The sequence below is a fragment of the Polypterus senegalus genome, chromosome 13 (genome assembly GCF_016835505.1).
Source record: "Polypterus senegalus isolate Bchr_013 chromosome 13, ASM1683550v1, whole genome shotgun sequence".
NCBI lineage: Eukaryota > Metazoa > Chordata > Cladistia > Polypteriformes > Polypteridae > Polypterus > Polypterus senegalus.
Genome location: NC_053166.1, coordinates 69,915,380 through 69,932,330, shown reverse-complemented (window position 1 = coordinate 69,932,330; position 16,951 = coordinate 69,915,380). Strand labels below are relative to the sequence as shown.

The 16,951-nt window shown below is 39.8% G+C and overlaps 1 protein-coding gene across 2 annotated transcripts in view; it reads left to right on the top strand.

Annotated features, from left to right (window-relative positions):
• srpk3 (SRSF protein kinase 3) overlaps nt 1–16,951 on the top strand; it is a 94,409-nt gene that overhangs the window by 60,897 nt on the left and 16,561 nt on the right. Inside the window, exon 10 of one of the 2 annotated variants that reach the window (XM_039774991.1) lies at nt 12,330–12,386. The exons of the other annotated variant lie outside the window; for it this stretch is intronic. Within the exon in view, the coding sequence (XP_039630925.1) occupies nt 12,330–12,386 (57 nt within the window). The remainder of the gene's footprint in view (nt 1–12,329; nt 12,387–16,951) is intronic. 2 annotated transcript variants of the gene reach the window in all.

Sequence of the window (16,951 nt, the reverse complement as noted above, 5' to 3'; positions counted from 1 at the left end):
ACAAACCAAGCATGAAGTCAAAGGAATTGTCTGTAGACCTCCGAGACAGGATTAACTCAAGGCACAAATCTGGGGAAGGTTACAGAAAAATATCTGCTGCTTTGAAGGTCCCAGTGAGCACAGTGGCCTCCATCATCCGTAAGTGGAAGAAGTTCGAAACCACCAGAACTCTTCCTAGAGCTGGCTGGCTATCTAAACTGAGCGATCGGGGGAGAAGGGCCTTAGTCAGGGAGGTGACCAAGAACCCGATGGTCACTCTGTCAGAGCTCCAGAGGTCCTTTGTGGAGAGAGGAGAACCTTCCAGAAGGACAACCATCTCTGCAGCAATCCACCAATCAGGCCTATATGGTAGAGTGGCCAGACGAAAGCCACTCCTTAGTAAAAGGCACATGGCAGCCCGCGTGGAGTTTGCCAAAAGGCACCTGAAGGACTCTCAGACCATGAGAAACAAAATTCTCTGGTCTGATGAGACAAAGATTGAACTCTTTGGTGTGAATGTCAGGCGTCACGTTTGGAGGAAACCAGGCACCGCTCATCACCAGGCCAATACCATCCCTATAGTAAGGCATGGTGGTGGCAGCATCATGCTGTGGGGATGTTTTCAGCGGCAAGAACTGGGAGACTAGTAAGGATAAAGGGAACGATGACTGCAGCAATGTACAGAGATATCCTGGATGAAAACCTGCTCCAGAGTGCTCTTGACCTCAGACTGGGGCGACGGTTCATCTTTCAGCAGGACAACGACCCTAAGCACACAGCCAAGATATCAAAGAGTGGCTTCAGGACAACTCTGTGAATGTCCTTGAGTGGCCCAGCCAGAGCCCAGACTTGAATCCGATTGAACATCTCTGGAGAGATCTTAAAATGGCTGTGCACCAACGCTTCCCATCCAGACTGATGGAGGTTGAGAGGTGCTGCGAATGGTCCAAACTGGCCAAGAATAGGTGTGCCAAACTTGTGACATCATATTCAAAAAGACTTGAGGCTGTAATTGCTGCCAAAGGTGCATCGACAAAGTATTGAGCAAAGGCTGTGAATACTTATGTACATGTGATTTCTCAGTTTTTATTTTTAATAAATTTGCAAAACCTCAAGTAAACTTTTTCACATTGTCATTATGGGGTGTTGTGTGTAGAATTCTGAGGAAAAAAATGAATTTAATCCATTTTGGAATAAGGCTGTAACATAACAAAATGTGGAAAAAGTGATGTGCTGTGAATACTTTCCGGATGCACTGTATATCTCAAATATGATAAAATATGACATACTTTTTCAGAAAATATTCTCAGAAATGTGCAGCAGTCAGTTCTGAAAAGTCATTATTGTGAGGATTAATCCTGCTTCTTAAAATAAAAATTCAGAATAAATTAAAAATTTAAATTTTCTTCTGGGAGTAACCAAAAGCAATCTCCTCTTCTCTTTAAATTTACAATGTTGTGAAATTTTGACAAGAGTTGGGTATCCTAAATAATGGAGATAATTTCTTCATCCCATCCAGGGATGGTTCCCACATTGTGCCCAAAGCTGCTAGGATTAAGCATTAACTCCACTCAGCCCTGAACTGGATAAGCAGGATGGGGATAAATGGATGGATGTTTAGGTATTGTTTACTAGCTGGTGTATAATAGTCCACTAGATTCCTAAAGTTGTTATTTTGTTACTGCACACCCTAACCTCAGTAATAAATGTAAGCAACATGGATGCTAAATATTTCTGGTTTGAGCAATCTGGGATGTGATAAATAAGACTTTTTTTAATTATATTTTTAAATGTTAACAACAGGTTCAACTTAAGTTAGAGAAGGATGAAAACACCTCTGTTTGAATATTCATATAAATAAACTGTTTTCATTCCCTAGACCAGGGGTGCCCAATACGTCGATCGCGATCGACCAGTAGATTGGAAAGGTACTGCAGGTAGATAGCGTTGCATTCAAAAAAAATTTTTTTTAAATGTTAGTCTATCATATATCCTCCCTAAGACATTTGCCACTTGATTGACATACAGGGTGGCCAGTCTGAGATCTCTTTTCCTCTAACACACTGGTCATCCTGCACGCACGATCAAACACGCGAGCTACTGCAAAACTCCGGCTATCTAAGTGATCTAGTTAGCCTTCCAATTTATATCGACTAAAGAAGGGATTTACAAAAATTTGTTGGTTATGGGCTGGATGTGGAATTGGAAAAGGATTTTTTTCTCTCACAATTTCACAATCGAAGTGCGTTTGTCTGATCTGTCAATCTGTCATTGCTATTCCAAAGAAGGAAAATGTGGAAAGGTACTGTTCATAAAAACTACGAAACTGACTTTCTTACAAAAAGCAATCTGAGAAAGAGAAAGGAGAAGGAACTAAAGTCACAGTTAATTGGACAGCCATCATTTTTCACTCGGCTGAATTCAAAAGCAAAGGCAGACACACCGAAGCATTATTCCGGGTGAGTCACTCGATCATTAAGCATAAGAAGTCCTTCCAAGATGGAGAGATGATAAAAGATGCCTTCGTTGAGACTTGGCATTTTTTTTCCGATCTAACCAGCATGTTGAATGATCTTAATTTACAGCTGCAAGGAAAAGAGAAAACCATGGTCAATATGATTAGCTCAGCTAATGCTTTCAAACGAAAAATGCAACATCTGTCCTCAAAGCTGCAGCTCCTTGATTTGGGGAACATCCAAAACCTCGCGTCAGAACTGGAGACACAGTGGAAGGCGTGTGCGCAACTTGAAAGCATACGCTACACAGAGCAGATTGAAAATTGTCTGTCAGACTTTATCTAATGGAAAAAAGTAATTATTCGAGTGTTGCCCAATGTAGTGGAGTAAGAGTAGCGTTTCTTCTTCACAAATGTTCTCAAGTAAAAGTAAAAAGTATGGTACAGTAAAACTACTCTTGGAAGTACAATTTTTTTTTTTAAAGTTACTCAAATAAATGTAACCCATTACTACCCACCTCTGGTACTCAGTATGTATGTGTATATGTATGTGTGTGTGTATATATATATATATATATATATATATATATATATATATATATATATATATATATTTATTTATATATATATATATATATATATATTTATTTATATATATATATATATATATATATATATTTATATTTATTTATATATATATATATATATATATATATATATTATTATATTTTATTACACTTAATTCATATTACATTTCTGATATGCTACAACACAGAAAACCATGAAAATGTTAATTCTTAAAGCATATTCGCTGCACAAGGTAATTTGGAAGGAAAGGGATTAGCTATCATTCTAGACTGGAACTTTTATCATAACATTCTGCTGCACAAAAACAACCTTTGCAGAACTGGTAGAAAGTATCAGATTGTTTTCCTTTCTCTTAGGAATTTCTAAACCTAGATGTTATTCAAATATTTTAACCTAGAGTTTGTTTTATTATTGTTTGAATGGTGACCTGGAAGTCTATGGTACTTTGTTAAAATATGGCCTAGACACTTTCAGACCTCAAGGCTGTGGATTTAAATGTTACATCAGTCTCATTGTAGGGACCTGTTTTGTATGACAATTTTTGATATATTACCATATTGTGTTTTATTTTCAGTGTGAATGCTCTATATATAAGACTAATGACCTAACATACAGTAAGTATAGTTGAAGTCAGAAGTTTACATACACTTGGTGTGAATTCTTTTAAACTTCTTTATAACCCCTCCACAGATTTCTACGGAAGCTCTGAACCGCACAGTGAAAAAAATTATGAGAGAACCCTTATCTCGTACGTACATGAAAATATCTTGTACGTACGTGAAAATATCTCGTACATACGAGATGTTTTCACGTACGTTCACGATACTTTATGTAATGCTCACGTGTACGCGAGATAAACTTAGATTAAAATATTACAAAAGTGTGCTTCGGGGCTTCCTAATTACGACCTTACCAAGGCTTTGGCGCTTCAGTTTGACGTCACTTCCAGCTCTTGTAGCGCAGTGATATAAAAAAGCAGACGGATGGGCTTTTATTTATTAAAGGAGTGTGGGATGGTTAGAGTTGGGTTTAACAGCAGCTTGCAGTACCTACGTCAGGTAATGCCCAGAATGTCAAACACAAAATGCCCATCGTATACCCCGTTACACTATGGTTAAGATTAGGCTTGTGGGAGGGTAACGGTTTAGTTACGTGCTTTATGTTTACAGGTATTCGTCTGCACGCTCGTACGGAGCAACTGAAGAGATCTGGTGTTTTTTTTTTCTTCCTGGGAAACAATTTTGTGCGTACAACTTACCACTTACCATAGCCTGCGCACCAGGCACTTTTAAGGTCACACCTGCCAATACTGAGTGTGCACCGCATTCTTTCAGATGAGCACCAAATGCCATCGCGTGCTACTGTACATAATTTTCTGGAAACAGGACATATCACTGAACAGTCTGATGTTTTCCTCATACAGTTACAGTCCACAGAAATTAATATTGGCAAGTTTATAAAATCAGGCTATGCATTCAAGCCCAGATCGTTAAATCTGCGAAGCAGCACCGCTAACCAATGCACTAATTTACAGTAAAAGGAAATTACATTAGTTAGCCATTTACTTTCTAGCCCGCAGGTTGTTATTCGCACAAGCTACAAAAGGAATTCATATTTCACGTATTTATTGCGTGTGAAGTTTACCTAGTTCAATGCGGGTTCACAAATTTAATTCTCTGGTAAACCTGGCACACTCGATCACTTATCTGCACCAATAAACTGTGGGATTTAACGTGCATCTAAAGAGTTAAATCCAAATCGGGCTACTTTAACTCCCGCCGTTTTCAGACAAGAAATGTACCCTTGCTAAAAAGCCAAACTTGAATATCCTAGTGAAATCCACTGGCAAACCTGGCACATTGGGTCACCCGTTGCATTGTGCAAAACGAACTGCGATCTTTAAAAGTACAGCAGAGATCTAAATCGTGTTGCGGCGGATTTTTATTGTCTAAGTTTATCGCGTACATACGTGAAAACATCTTGTACGTAAGTGAAAGTATCTTGTACGTACGAGATATTTTCACGTACGTATGAGATAAGGGTTATCCCATAATTTTTTTTCACTGTGCGGTTCAGAGCTTTCATAGATTTTATATTAACAAACTATAAATTTAAATTTGGCATATCATTCAAGACATCTGCTGTACTGTACTTTGTGCAGGGCAAAAGTAATTTTTTCCAACAATGTTCACAATCAAGAGTTTTTCACTTTTTTTGATTATATCACAGTTCCAGTGGGTCACAGGTTTACATACACTTTAATACTTTGTAGCATTGCCTTGTCGCAGTAGGGGGCGCTAGTGCTCCCTTGAACCCTAAGGTACCACGCCAAACACCTGGTAAAAGTGCCACAATTATTCTTTGTATTATAATAATAACGTGCAAGCACCCTCCACTCCACACTACTCATAAATTAATCACAATACTACAATAAACACAATGAATAATCCAATCCTCCAGCTTCCAGACCACCCAGCTCAGCTCCTTCAACCCCTGGAAGACAGAATACACGGGCTCGAGGTATTTCTCGAGCTCCCGTAAGTCCATAATTAGTTATTTCGGCCGGAGGTAAGTTCGCTTCCGCATTCGTCTCACCTGCCAGCCGGGAGCCAATGAGCACGTCTGCTCCTGGCACGTGCTCTGCTGGGCTTCATGTCGCAGTAGGGGGCGCTAGTGCTCCCTTGAACCCTAAGGTACCACGCCAAACACCTGGTAAAAGTGCCACAATTATTCTTTGTATTATAATAATAACGTACAAGCACCCTCCACTCCACACTACTCATAAATTAATCACAATACTACAATAAACACAATCAATAATCCAATCCTCCAGCTTCCAGACCACCCAGCTCAGCTCCTTCAACCCCTGGAAGACAGAATACACGGGCTCGAGGTATTTCTCGAGCTCCCGTAAGTCCATAATTAGTTATTTCGGCCGGAGGTAAGTTCGCTTCCGCATTCGTCTCACCTGCCAGCCGGGAGCCAATGAGCACGTCCGCTCCTGGCACGTGCTCTGCTGGGCTTCATGGAGGCTTCTGGGACATGGAGTCCGAAGAGGATCAGGTAGCCTGCAGCGGTGGAATGCGATCTGCCTCTTTTAATTTGTCGGCAGACCGTTCAGTCACTTCCCGCTTCTCTTTATTCCTGCTTCATTGTGGTGCTGCTTCGCCCGCCGTCCCCTTCACTTTCAGGAAGCTCGGATCCGTCGGGGAGCTACTGACCTCACCGAAGGATCCTCTCTGACCATCTTCCTGGCCTCCATCGCGCGAGGTCACGTGGTGGCTTTTGCCGTATGAGCGCCCCCTACTGCGACACTGGCGTAGCCGGCAGGATTCTCTGGCCGTCTGTTGGCAGAGGACCTGAATTCAAAACAAAATTTGTGTACGCAGACGATCCTAAGAAGGTCCCGCTCGAACGCACAGAGGTAAAAACGCTACCCTCTACTGTACAAAGAGCGCTACAACTGAAAGCCTGTCTATACCTCGGTACACCATGGGGGAAAAAATCTGGGAGGAAGAATGAGGATCGCCCAAGGAAACAGGCCCTAGATGATGCTGCGATTACGTGGACCTTCCTGACGGGAAGTGAGGAAGACCGGGCATTGATTGAAGCTGAAAGGGCCCATGCGTTACGGCAGCAGGAAGGCCGCCAGACATTGGACACGCCGAACTGCCTAAATGGACTGGGAAAACGTCCTTTAAATAGAGAGGCATGTGCTGGAAAAACGCCCGATGCACCGGGAAATTATTATTCCTATTTTTCAGAGGCCTGTCTTTTCGTTTCTGATGATGAGTCGGAGAAGTACTTCCCACCTAGGCAAGTTGGCCGCGATGACAAAGAGGCTAGCCCATCTAGGAGTCGAAAATGGGGGATCCTATTCGACAGAGAGAGTCATGTGACCTATCCCGGAGCAGGCTGGGAACTTCTAAAGGACTACAGTCGATCATATGACCATGAGGGTCGCCTTCCATTCGCCGAAAGTGGGCACGTGATTTCGCCAAATGGACTATGGGAAGGAGAAGGTCGACAACAGTCCGGAGGTAAGGTCAGCATTTCCTCGATGGATTCGAGCTCCCTGAAGGGGAAGGGGGAGGCAGGCAAAGCAACGGCAGCAATAATTAAAGGTAATGAGGGACGGGACGTGACTGAACGATCCGCTGATAAAATAGAAAAGACGGATCGCAGTCGGCCAGTGGCGCCACCCCGGCCCTCTAAACAAAGAAACTCCAAATCCCAAGAGCCTTTGCAAGACCCAGCAGAACACGTGCCCGGAGTGGACGTGCTTATTGGCTCCCGGCCGGCAGGTAAGGAGAAGGCGGAAGTCGGGTGGAAGAGGACAGAGCTGGAGAGAAGACTGGAGGCGGCCAGAAGACAGGCATTTTCGACTGTGAAAGGCCTGGACTTTGGGGGATCGGTGCTGGAGGCACTGGGACGTGCACTAAAGTTTGTATATATTGTATATAGTGGTGGTGATAATAAATGAGTGTGTTGGGTGCAGAAACAATGTCCGCCTGTCTGTGTCCGGGTCCCATTCCACGGCCTTTAAATTGTTTAACTTGAGCAAAACATTCCTTCCACAAAAATTTGGCCCATTCATTCAGACAGAACTGGTTTAACTGAGGCAGGTTCTCAGGCCTCCTTGCTCACACACACGTTTTCATTTCTGTGTGAAAGCCTCTCCAATACCTTGACCTCCTTGTCCTTATTAAGCCATTTTGCCAAAACTTTGGAGGTATGCTTGGGGTCAATGCCCATTTAGAAGACCCAGCTTCATCTGAGCTTCAACTTCCTTGCTGAGCTCTTGAGATGTTGGTGCACAATCTATTTTGTGACGTGCACCAGTCTCTCCTGCATGAAATCACCCCCACAGCATGATGCTCCCACCCCCATGCTTGACTGTTGGAATAGTGTTCTTTGGCTTACAAGCCTCACCCTTTTTCCTTCAAACATAACGATGGTCATTATGGCCAAACAGTTCGATCTTGGATTAATCAGACCAGAGGACATTTCTCCAGACGGTAAGATCTTTGTCCCCATATGCCATTGCAACTGAAGCCTGTCTTTTTTATGGCATCTTTAGAGCAGTGACTTCTTTCTTGCTGAGCAGCCTTTCAAGTTATGTTGATATAGGACTCATTCTATTGTGGATACAGATACTTGTCTACCTGTTTCTTCCAGCATCTTCACAAGGTTCTGTGATGATGTTCTTGGATTGATTTGAATTTTCATACCATAGTACGTTCATCTCTAGGAGACGGGATGTGTTTCCTTCCGGAATGGTATGATGGCTGTGTGGTCCCATGCTGTTATGTTTATTCTTATGTATTATTGTTTGTGAACATGGATCCTTCAGGCATTTGGAAATTATTCCCAAGAATGAACCAGATTTGTGGAGGTCAATAGGTCTTGGCTGATTTCCTTTGATGTTCTCATTATGTCAAGCAAGGAGGCAATGAGTTTGATTGTAAACCTTAACATATATACACATGTTGACTCCAGTTAGGCTAATTGGCTCTCAGAAGCTAATCATCTAATTGCCTTAAGGCTTCACATCTTTTTCTGGAATTTTGCAAGCTGTGTAAAGAACAGTTAACAAAGTGTAGGTAAACTTGAGACCCACTGGAATTGTGATATAGTCAATAAAAAGTTAAATCTGTCTGTGAACATTGCAGGAAAAAATTACTTTTGCCCTGTACTAAGCAGGTGTCTTAAATTATATGCCAAATGTATAATTTGTTAGTAGTAAATCTGTTGAGGGGTATAAAGTGAGTTTTAAAGAATTCACCCTAAGTATATGTAAACTTCTGACTTCAACTGTATATGTGGGGTCAAGGCTACTGTTTTAGATTCCATCAGCTGTAAAGTTCATATTGTAGATGGTGCTGTTTATAATGGCTTTAAAGAATTGGGTTAGATGCTAAAATATACCTCCTGTCAGAAGAGGACTGCAGGGACTGAAGTGATCATTTTATTTGCCAAACTCATCACCTGCATTAGAGTGTTACCTAAGCATTCCACGTTACTTAAGACCATGTCACATTACATGGCTTCTACAGTGATTTTCAGTCATAGTATTCATTTACATAATCTTAGTGAGTTGGAGGCAGTAAGCAGCGTGTGTCCTTGAAGCCAATGATGTAATGTGACATGCCCAGCAACTCAGACCAACTAGTCTATGAATCACTCCAACAAATCAAACATGATTTAGTCCTAACCCGTAAGGGTGGGCTTGTGAACGTGAGAGCTGACAACCAATGAGTGCTCATCCAGAAGTACAATGCATAGAATGCAGCAACAAGATACAAGGAACGCAGGTGTTTTGGACCTCACAAACAAAAGAGAAACTTGATTGTTTGATGAGAGCAAAAAGGGTTGATATTGCAGCCGAACGTTTTCTAGCTGTTAAGCCTTCATACAGTGCTATCTCTGTTAGGCGGCATGATGTTGGCTGTCACAAAAAGTGGCAAGCTGGATTGTGCTGGAAGGTCGGCATGCAGTTGGTGAATTAGACATGCCCAGTGATTTTTAGTCATTTAAACTGACAAGGTTCAGTGGCAAGATTAGCTAACGAAAACTTGTACTGCTAATTTTTACAATGTTGTTAAAATGGTTTATATTCTTAATACTGAGGGTGCCAAGCCAACACATAAAAGCAAGTGAAACAACATATAAAATAAAGGACGTGTAAAAAAGTGTTATTATGATTTTGTCCTCTTTAAACAGTTGTTTCCTAAGAAAGGAAAGCCGTGTCTGCCTCTTCCTATAAATTTGCAATGTGTTGAGATCAAAGATTAGTCTGTTATCAAAGAGTGTCCCTAAATATTTATAGTGCTTCACCATTTCCACTGTCTTTCATTTAATTAAAGTTGAGACTGTGGAAAGAGGCATGCACATGTGATCTACAACCATATAATTTGTATTAGAGATATTCAGCTGTAAAAAGGAATGATCACAGCATTGTACATACTCATTGACAATATGAGTGGCTATCTTCCTTATCCTTTAAAAGACTCACAATAACAGGGTCGTCTGCAATTTTAGTCCTTTGTAAATATGCTAGTTTAATTGCCTTGTTCCTTTTTGTTTAAAATAAAGTTACAGCACTACTTGGTTATATCTTATTTTTCATTTGGTCAGATTGGTACTGTGGCAGTAAGGCCTTTTTCAAATTTGATTTTATACATTATTTCTTATATTTTATACATTATTTTACCATTGGTTATAGTAGATTATTAGTAGTATTTTATTTTGGAGTCTTACTCTTCATTTAATCCTTTTATATTCCCAGAAATGATAGTCATTTTAATTAGGCTTTTATTTGGTTGGCTCACTGGACAAAATAGAAGAAGTACGAATGTGCAGGGAATTACTCGAGAATATACCATATGATCTGATTGGCCAGCAGCATTGCTTATCTTATGATAATATTCCTAGCTTGGAACAGATTTAGGAGATCAGCATGGATTTGAGGTGAAAGAGTGTACCAGTGGTGCTCTGAATGATTGTTTAGCCATTTTCCTTTAGCCAACAGTGTAGTCAAGCCATCCATTTCCTGACAACACTTTTTTTTTTTTTTTTTAATAAATGTGTTTGGTGCCTGAAGCAAGAACCAACCCTGGACCACCAATGTAAAAAGTGATAGGCTACAGCAGAGATGAGACACCACTAAAAGAAATGGCTGATTATATTATTTTTAGTGATTATTTTGACATTTAATAGGTGAATAGTTTGCCTCAAGAAATCAGGTTCACCTTTGAGCACTTAACCACATTATATATTTAAAGGAAAATATGTAAGTATGATTCCCTGCCACCCTTTTTTTCCAATCTTATATTGGGTTTCTTAAATCTTTTCTGAAATTGAAATACAGCATATCATTCCCAAACCCACTTAAGCCATTTCAGGGTTGCAGTTGTTGAGAGCATCTACTTGTATTGGCAGAAGTGCACTTTAAGGTACTGTGTGTCCAAGGTAATCTGTATACTGCATGTCCAGGTACCCAGAACAGGATGTCACTCCATGACAAGGCCCTGTAATGCAAAACACCAGTATGGATCCAATAGAGAGTTTACAATTAACTTGACACACATGTCGGAGAGACGTGGAAGAAAATCCAGAGTACCCAGGAAAAAATTTAGACTTGAGGAAAACATACAAGTCCACAGAGACACAGAACATGATCACAGTGAACCAAGGATGTGGAGTCTGTGAGGCTGCAACGCTGACCACTGTGCACTAAACTTTAATAGAAGTTTAATCTTTATGCAATTTTGTTAAATGCTTGTTTGACCAAGTTTCCATTAGTTCAATACAAGAGGAAATGGGTTGAGTATGTTATAGTCCTCTTGCCAGTTTTTCAAATTGTGTTTCCTGGTAGCAGTTGTACAGGAGCAATCTTCCCTCCAGTTGGACGCCTGTCAGTCTTCTGCAGGGCACATTAAAGCTCATATAATAAATTTATTGACACTTGCTCTCTTGCCACCCATTCAAAATAATATAAACCAATACTTGAAATGAGAAGTATACACTATCAGAATTGGCGAAGTATCTCTGTTAAGCACGTGCATTGTGTGTGGAGTCAGGACATTTCAATCTACATATTGTTTAACTTCTGATAGGTTATGTGTACAGAACTACTGTACTCCTATATCTTAAGTTGACTCTGCCAAGTTGAGTGGATGAGACTTTAACATCACTTAAATGCAAAACCTGAAGGTTCACAGAAACTGTACTTGGTGTTTTCATTCTGGGCTGGTCTGTTTTTTATTGAACTCTTGAGCTGTGCCTGTTCTCGTAATAGCTTCCAGCATTCACTGAAGGAGAGCAAGATTCATTTCATTTTAATTGGAAAAACTAGGAACCCATGCATTACGGCAGCAGTAGTGACAAAGGTACAATACAAAAGCTGGATTAGATTTCCAGGAGGATTATACATAGAAAAATTTTGTGTGGTAAATTAAGCAGGTAATCCATCCAGTATCCTATGTTGCACTGCCATCTCACCTAAGATTAGTTTAAGTTTTAGACTTTTATGATGATGTACTAGATGGAGCAAATTCAGTAAATGGATAAATGAGTTTCTCATCTGCTGTAACCCTGCTCCTGTACATAGTACAACTGCATAACTCCATAATGTAGGCTGATTGCTGCCCTCTAGTGATGAAGAGTATTTTATTTAAATATGCAGAGATTAGGCATCAGTCAGGTTGTTTTGTGTGTAGTAGCTCCACATTTCACTTTTCAGCCTCTGGGAAGGCACATTTACCATATTTAAGACTCTAAAGCTGTTTTCCCCTCAAATCAATAGAGTTTACTGTTGAGATTTCAGATGCTGGATATCCGAGGCCTTTTTCATGCACTCTGGGTAAGACAGTGTCGGTGTTGTTTTCTTTGTGGCCATAGGCATCTTATTCTTCTGGGTGTTGTTGTATGTCTCTTCCTGGGTTAGAGGGGTGAACAAATGTGAAAGCCAATGTGTCCACAGGACAACAATCTGAGGATCTGCTGAGTAGTTCAATGTAGTTTTTATGCATGGGTGCCTTGTTTTGATTCAGGATTGGTTGCTGAATGCGGTGCTGTTCTAGGAAGATTTTTGTTTTCACTTCAATGAGGTCATGATCAATATTATATGAAGAACAACAAAATTGAGGCCTTGTTGAAGTCTGGAGATATAAAGATTGAGTTTATCTGTAGTTGTGTATTGGAATGCCTCCCCTCTCCTACTTCTTCTGGGCATTGTTATATATTGCTTAGAAATAAATATTCTGAAGTCGCTCTGCAGAGTGCTTGGTGCCCAGATATCTATTTAGATATTAACTAATCTATTGGAAAGCAGTAAGAGAACTACCGGTACTATTTTTACTTTAGCTGCTCTAACTAGACAAATAAATCCCTAGCCTAACAGACATGCATAGAAGTAAATAAAGGCAGAAAACAAGCGGAATTTCATCCTATAGACTGTGGAAAGTTACTAAGAAAGTTAGAAATTTAAAGTTCACTTCATCATACTGAGTACTGTTTGAGGTTAGCTTTATTTATGAGAACTAGGAGGTTTTCCCCTGCTCACTTTGCTCGCTCTGCCTCACGTGTATGGGGATTTCATTTTCACCAAACAACAAAACTTTTAATTCTCATGGATAGGCCTCTTCATTTGAAAGAAACACTACTTTTCCCTGATGGCAACATGAATTAGACGATTTACAAGTCTCCGACTTAAGGTTTAAAGCCAAACAATATCTACATACTTCTGTCATATCACCTATGTCCATATATTCAATCTCTTTTCATTTTTGCCTTTTTGTCAATATCGCATTGAATTTTGATTCTGTGTTTGGAATTACATTGTGACAACGCAACATATAACTGCCCATAAGTGACTATCGTTTTTCTCTCTACAAGAAATGTGTCTTGACAATAGCATTCACAAAAATGAGAAATGATTGAACAGTGTGCGTGGTTATGTGGGCAGGACTTTTCCAAATCTCTTTGCATAAGCTCTTGCCTTGCGGGGCTTGAAATTTTTTCTCACAGAATTTCACTTTAATCAAACAACAAATCTTTTCATTCTTGTGAATACGCCTCTTCATTGGGAAGAAACACTACTTTTCCCTGATGGCAACACAAATTAGACAATCTATAAGTCTCCGACTTAAAGTTTAAATCTGAACAATACGTTCGATCTCGTTTCGCTGTTCCGTTATTTCACCAAGTAATAATTTCTGTTTGTTTGTGCAAATGCAATCTTTACTATCATTTTTTTGAGTCTTTCAAATTTTAGTACTTCCATTATCTCTAACCTGCTCTGCATCTGTACCGCTCCAACATTTTTGAATTCTTTATGACGTTCTACTTTGTCATCTAATCTTTGTCTTTTATTTCCGTTCCCGGGCATAATTAAATCTCTTTGGCACAAAGTCTTGTCTCGTGGGACGTGAAAGTGTCTCTCTAAGAAAATCACGTCTCATCTCCTTCCAAGATTTTTTTATAATAGAGAGATATATGTACATATAAAACTTTCATATATATATATATATATATATACTAGCATAAGCCTCAAAGGACTATTGGGGAGCCAGCAGGCCCCTGTTTAATCCAAGAGTAGTAATGGACAGTCTAGCCAAAATAAGCAGCACCTTTGGGTGAATGTTATGGTTCCGAGTGATCCTCCTCAGTTGCACTTGGTCAACAAATTGACTGCCTCCTTCAAGTCCAATTTGGTTTTCTTTCGGATATTTGCCAGTTCGAATGCCGCAAATACCAGGTGACTGTATTCCATTGGGCCCTCGAGGAAGGTCCTTAATTTGCGATTGCATTGTCCTGGGTATGGCGCTAACGTAAATCCAGGGAAAACATGGGGGTTAGTGGCAGAATTGGCACTCCAGGCAAAAAAAAGAACTTGCATTGTTCCATTTAAACTAATGAGGTGTCACCCATTGTACGGCAGCACTCTAGCTCCCTCGTTCAGATCCTGAGGTGGTTTGTCATGTGGTGGGTGCGGCAGCACGCTGTATCAGTGCATGGTCCCAACCTCTCCTCTCTCTCTTTTTTAACAGCATCATAGAGCTGACAAGACAGAAAACCAGTTAGAATCTCAGATTTCTGCCACCCTTAATTTTATTACTGTTAGCTTTTTTCTGTGTTTTATTAAAATGTTATTAAAATTGTATACATTTTCTATTCAGTTATTAAATTTTAAATAATTTCCTTAACAGCATCTTAGATCTGACAGGACAGAAAACCAGCTGGAACCTGACATCTCTGCCCCCTTTATCTTATTATTCTTAACTTCTGTGTTTTATGTTGTATTCATAATTTAAAAAGACACATAAAAGAAGACTTAAATCTTGTAAACAACATTATGCTTTTTGTTTATCTTTTTCATTTTTTAAAACATGAAATTCGTGACACTGTGCTTAATGAGATAGAAATATCATGGAAGTGCCACCTGAAAGCACATTGCATTTGTGACAGATTCTGTCAGAGTCTGCCGGGCCAACTGATGGTCGCAATCTCGAGGTCAAGGTGGGCCTCACATACAAGATAAAATACTGTAGTTAGGTGCCAGTGGTGTTTTATGGAGAGCACTAGGAGTTGTTGGTCTGAAGTACAGAATAATGGCAGACTGTCATGTTCTATTTCAGTGTTATTTCTTTTGTTCTTGCTGTGTTGTGTACTGAAACAATGAGTTTGTTCTTTGGTTAGATTAAATATCTGTGTGAACCCAAGAATAACAGGTGTAAGTGATTCTTGTTCATCTTCTATATATCTCTCGCTCTAGTCTCTCTTTTTGTTTTGGGTTTCTCCTACACCGTCTAACTCACCCCTTTAAATCCCATATCTCACTATAAAGCTAGGAGTTTTTATTGGATACCATTTAAGCAGTTCATGAAGTTGAGCAGTATTGTAGCAGCATCCCAACTGAGAACAGAAGGGTGCATATAGGAAAAGCTTTCAAAAAAAATAAATAAAAGGACATGAGGGTCTTATACAACTGCAGAAGAGTGACAAAAATAAAGTTGTTTGGTAACGGTGGCCATTAGGACCTGCCATCGCAGTCCTGGATAAGCAGGATAACAAAGCCTTTTATGAGTTTGGTGAATCATGCAGTTTTGTTGATTTCATTTTTGTTATACTTGGCTTTGTGAATTCTTTAAGAGTGTGTGTGTGTGTGTGTGTGTGTGGATTGTAAGTTTAAAATACAGAAAATTTAGTTTTAATTTAATGGTGTATCCTGGCTTCCACAAAGAACCCTGATTCAACAGAAGGATTAGTCAAGTGTAAGGTTAAGTTTGACACAGGAATGGAGATTACAAAGCTGTTGATTTACTTCAAGGTGATCTCTTCCCTGCTTTTATAGCTACTTGTCCTCATTACAACCACAACAGAACTGCAAAAAGTCACTCGGTCTTGATTCTGTTTTACCTGCAACTATCAAACAGTGCTAGGCAGCTTACTCCTCTCTTCATAGACATCTTTAACCAGTCTATTGCACAGTGTACCATACCAGATTGCTTTAAGTCTTCTGTTATTGTTTCTGTTCCCTAAAGCAATAAAATAAGCTGCTTCAATGATTACAGGCCTATTGCTCTTACATAAGTTTTAATAAAATATTTGAATGGCTAACCAATCTCAAGTTTGCATATCAAGCAAATAGATCTATGAAAGATGCCATTAAAATGGGCCTTCACTTAATGCTGTAGCCTCTGAACTGTAAAGGAACTTAGGCCAGTATACTATTTATAGACTTCAGTCCAGCTTTTAACACCATTGTCCCTGAACTGTTGTTAACTAAATTTCTGCAGACTGATCAGAATCCTTCCATCTATAAATTAATTTACGTTTTTTGACAAACTGGAAACAATACATTTGTGTGGGCTCCCTCCTCACAGACCGTCTTCGTATTGGCACAGGTGTCCCTCAAGGCTGTGTACCTTCCCCCCTACTTTATTCCCTATACACCAATGACTGTTGGCCCACTGATCCTTCAGTAAAATCCATTAAGTTCACTGATGACACCACCATTATTGGTCTAATTACTAATGGTAACAAAACAGCTTATAGAAAAGAGGTGTCTTGTTTTGTGTCTTGGTATGTTTCCAACAACCTAGTCCTTAATACCTCCAAGACCGTGGAAATGGTCACTGACTTTTTCAAAGAGCAGTTACAACCTGTCCCACTAGAAATTAATGATTCTGCATTCACTATAGTGGAATCTTTCAAATTTTTGGCCACAACTATCACAAACACACTTAGCTGAGACATTAACACCACTTCTATTACTAAAAAGGCTCAGCAGCGGTTGTACTTCTTACAACAAGTAAAGAAATTAAATATTTCCCAGCCAAACCTAGTTCAATTTTTCAAAGCCATAATTTAAAGTGTAATCCATTGTTGTCTGGTTTGGTTCAGCAACGGCACACTCCAAAAATA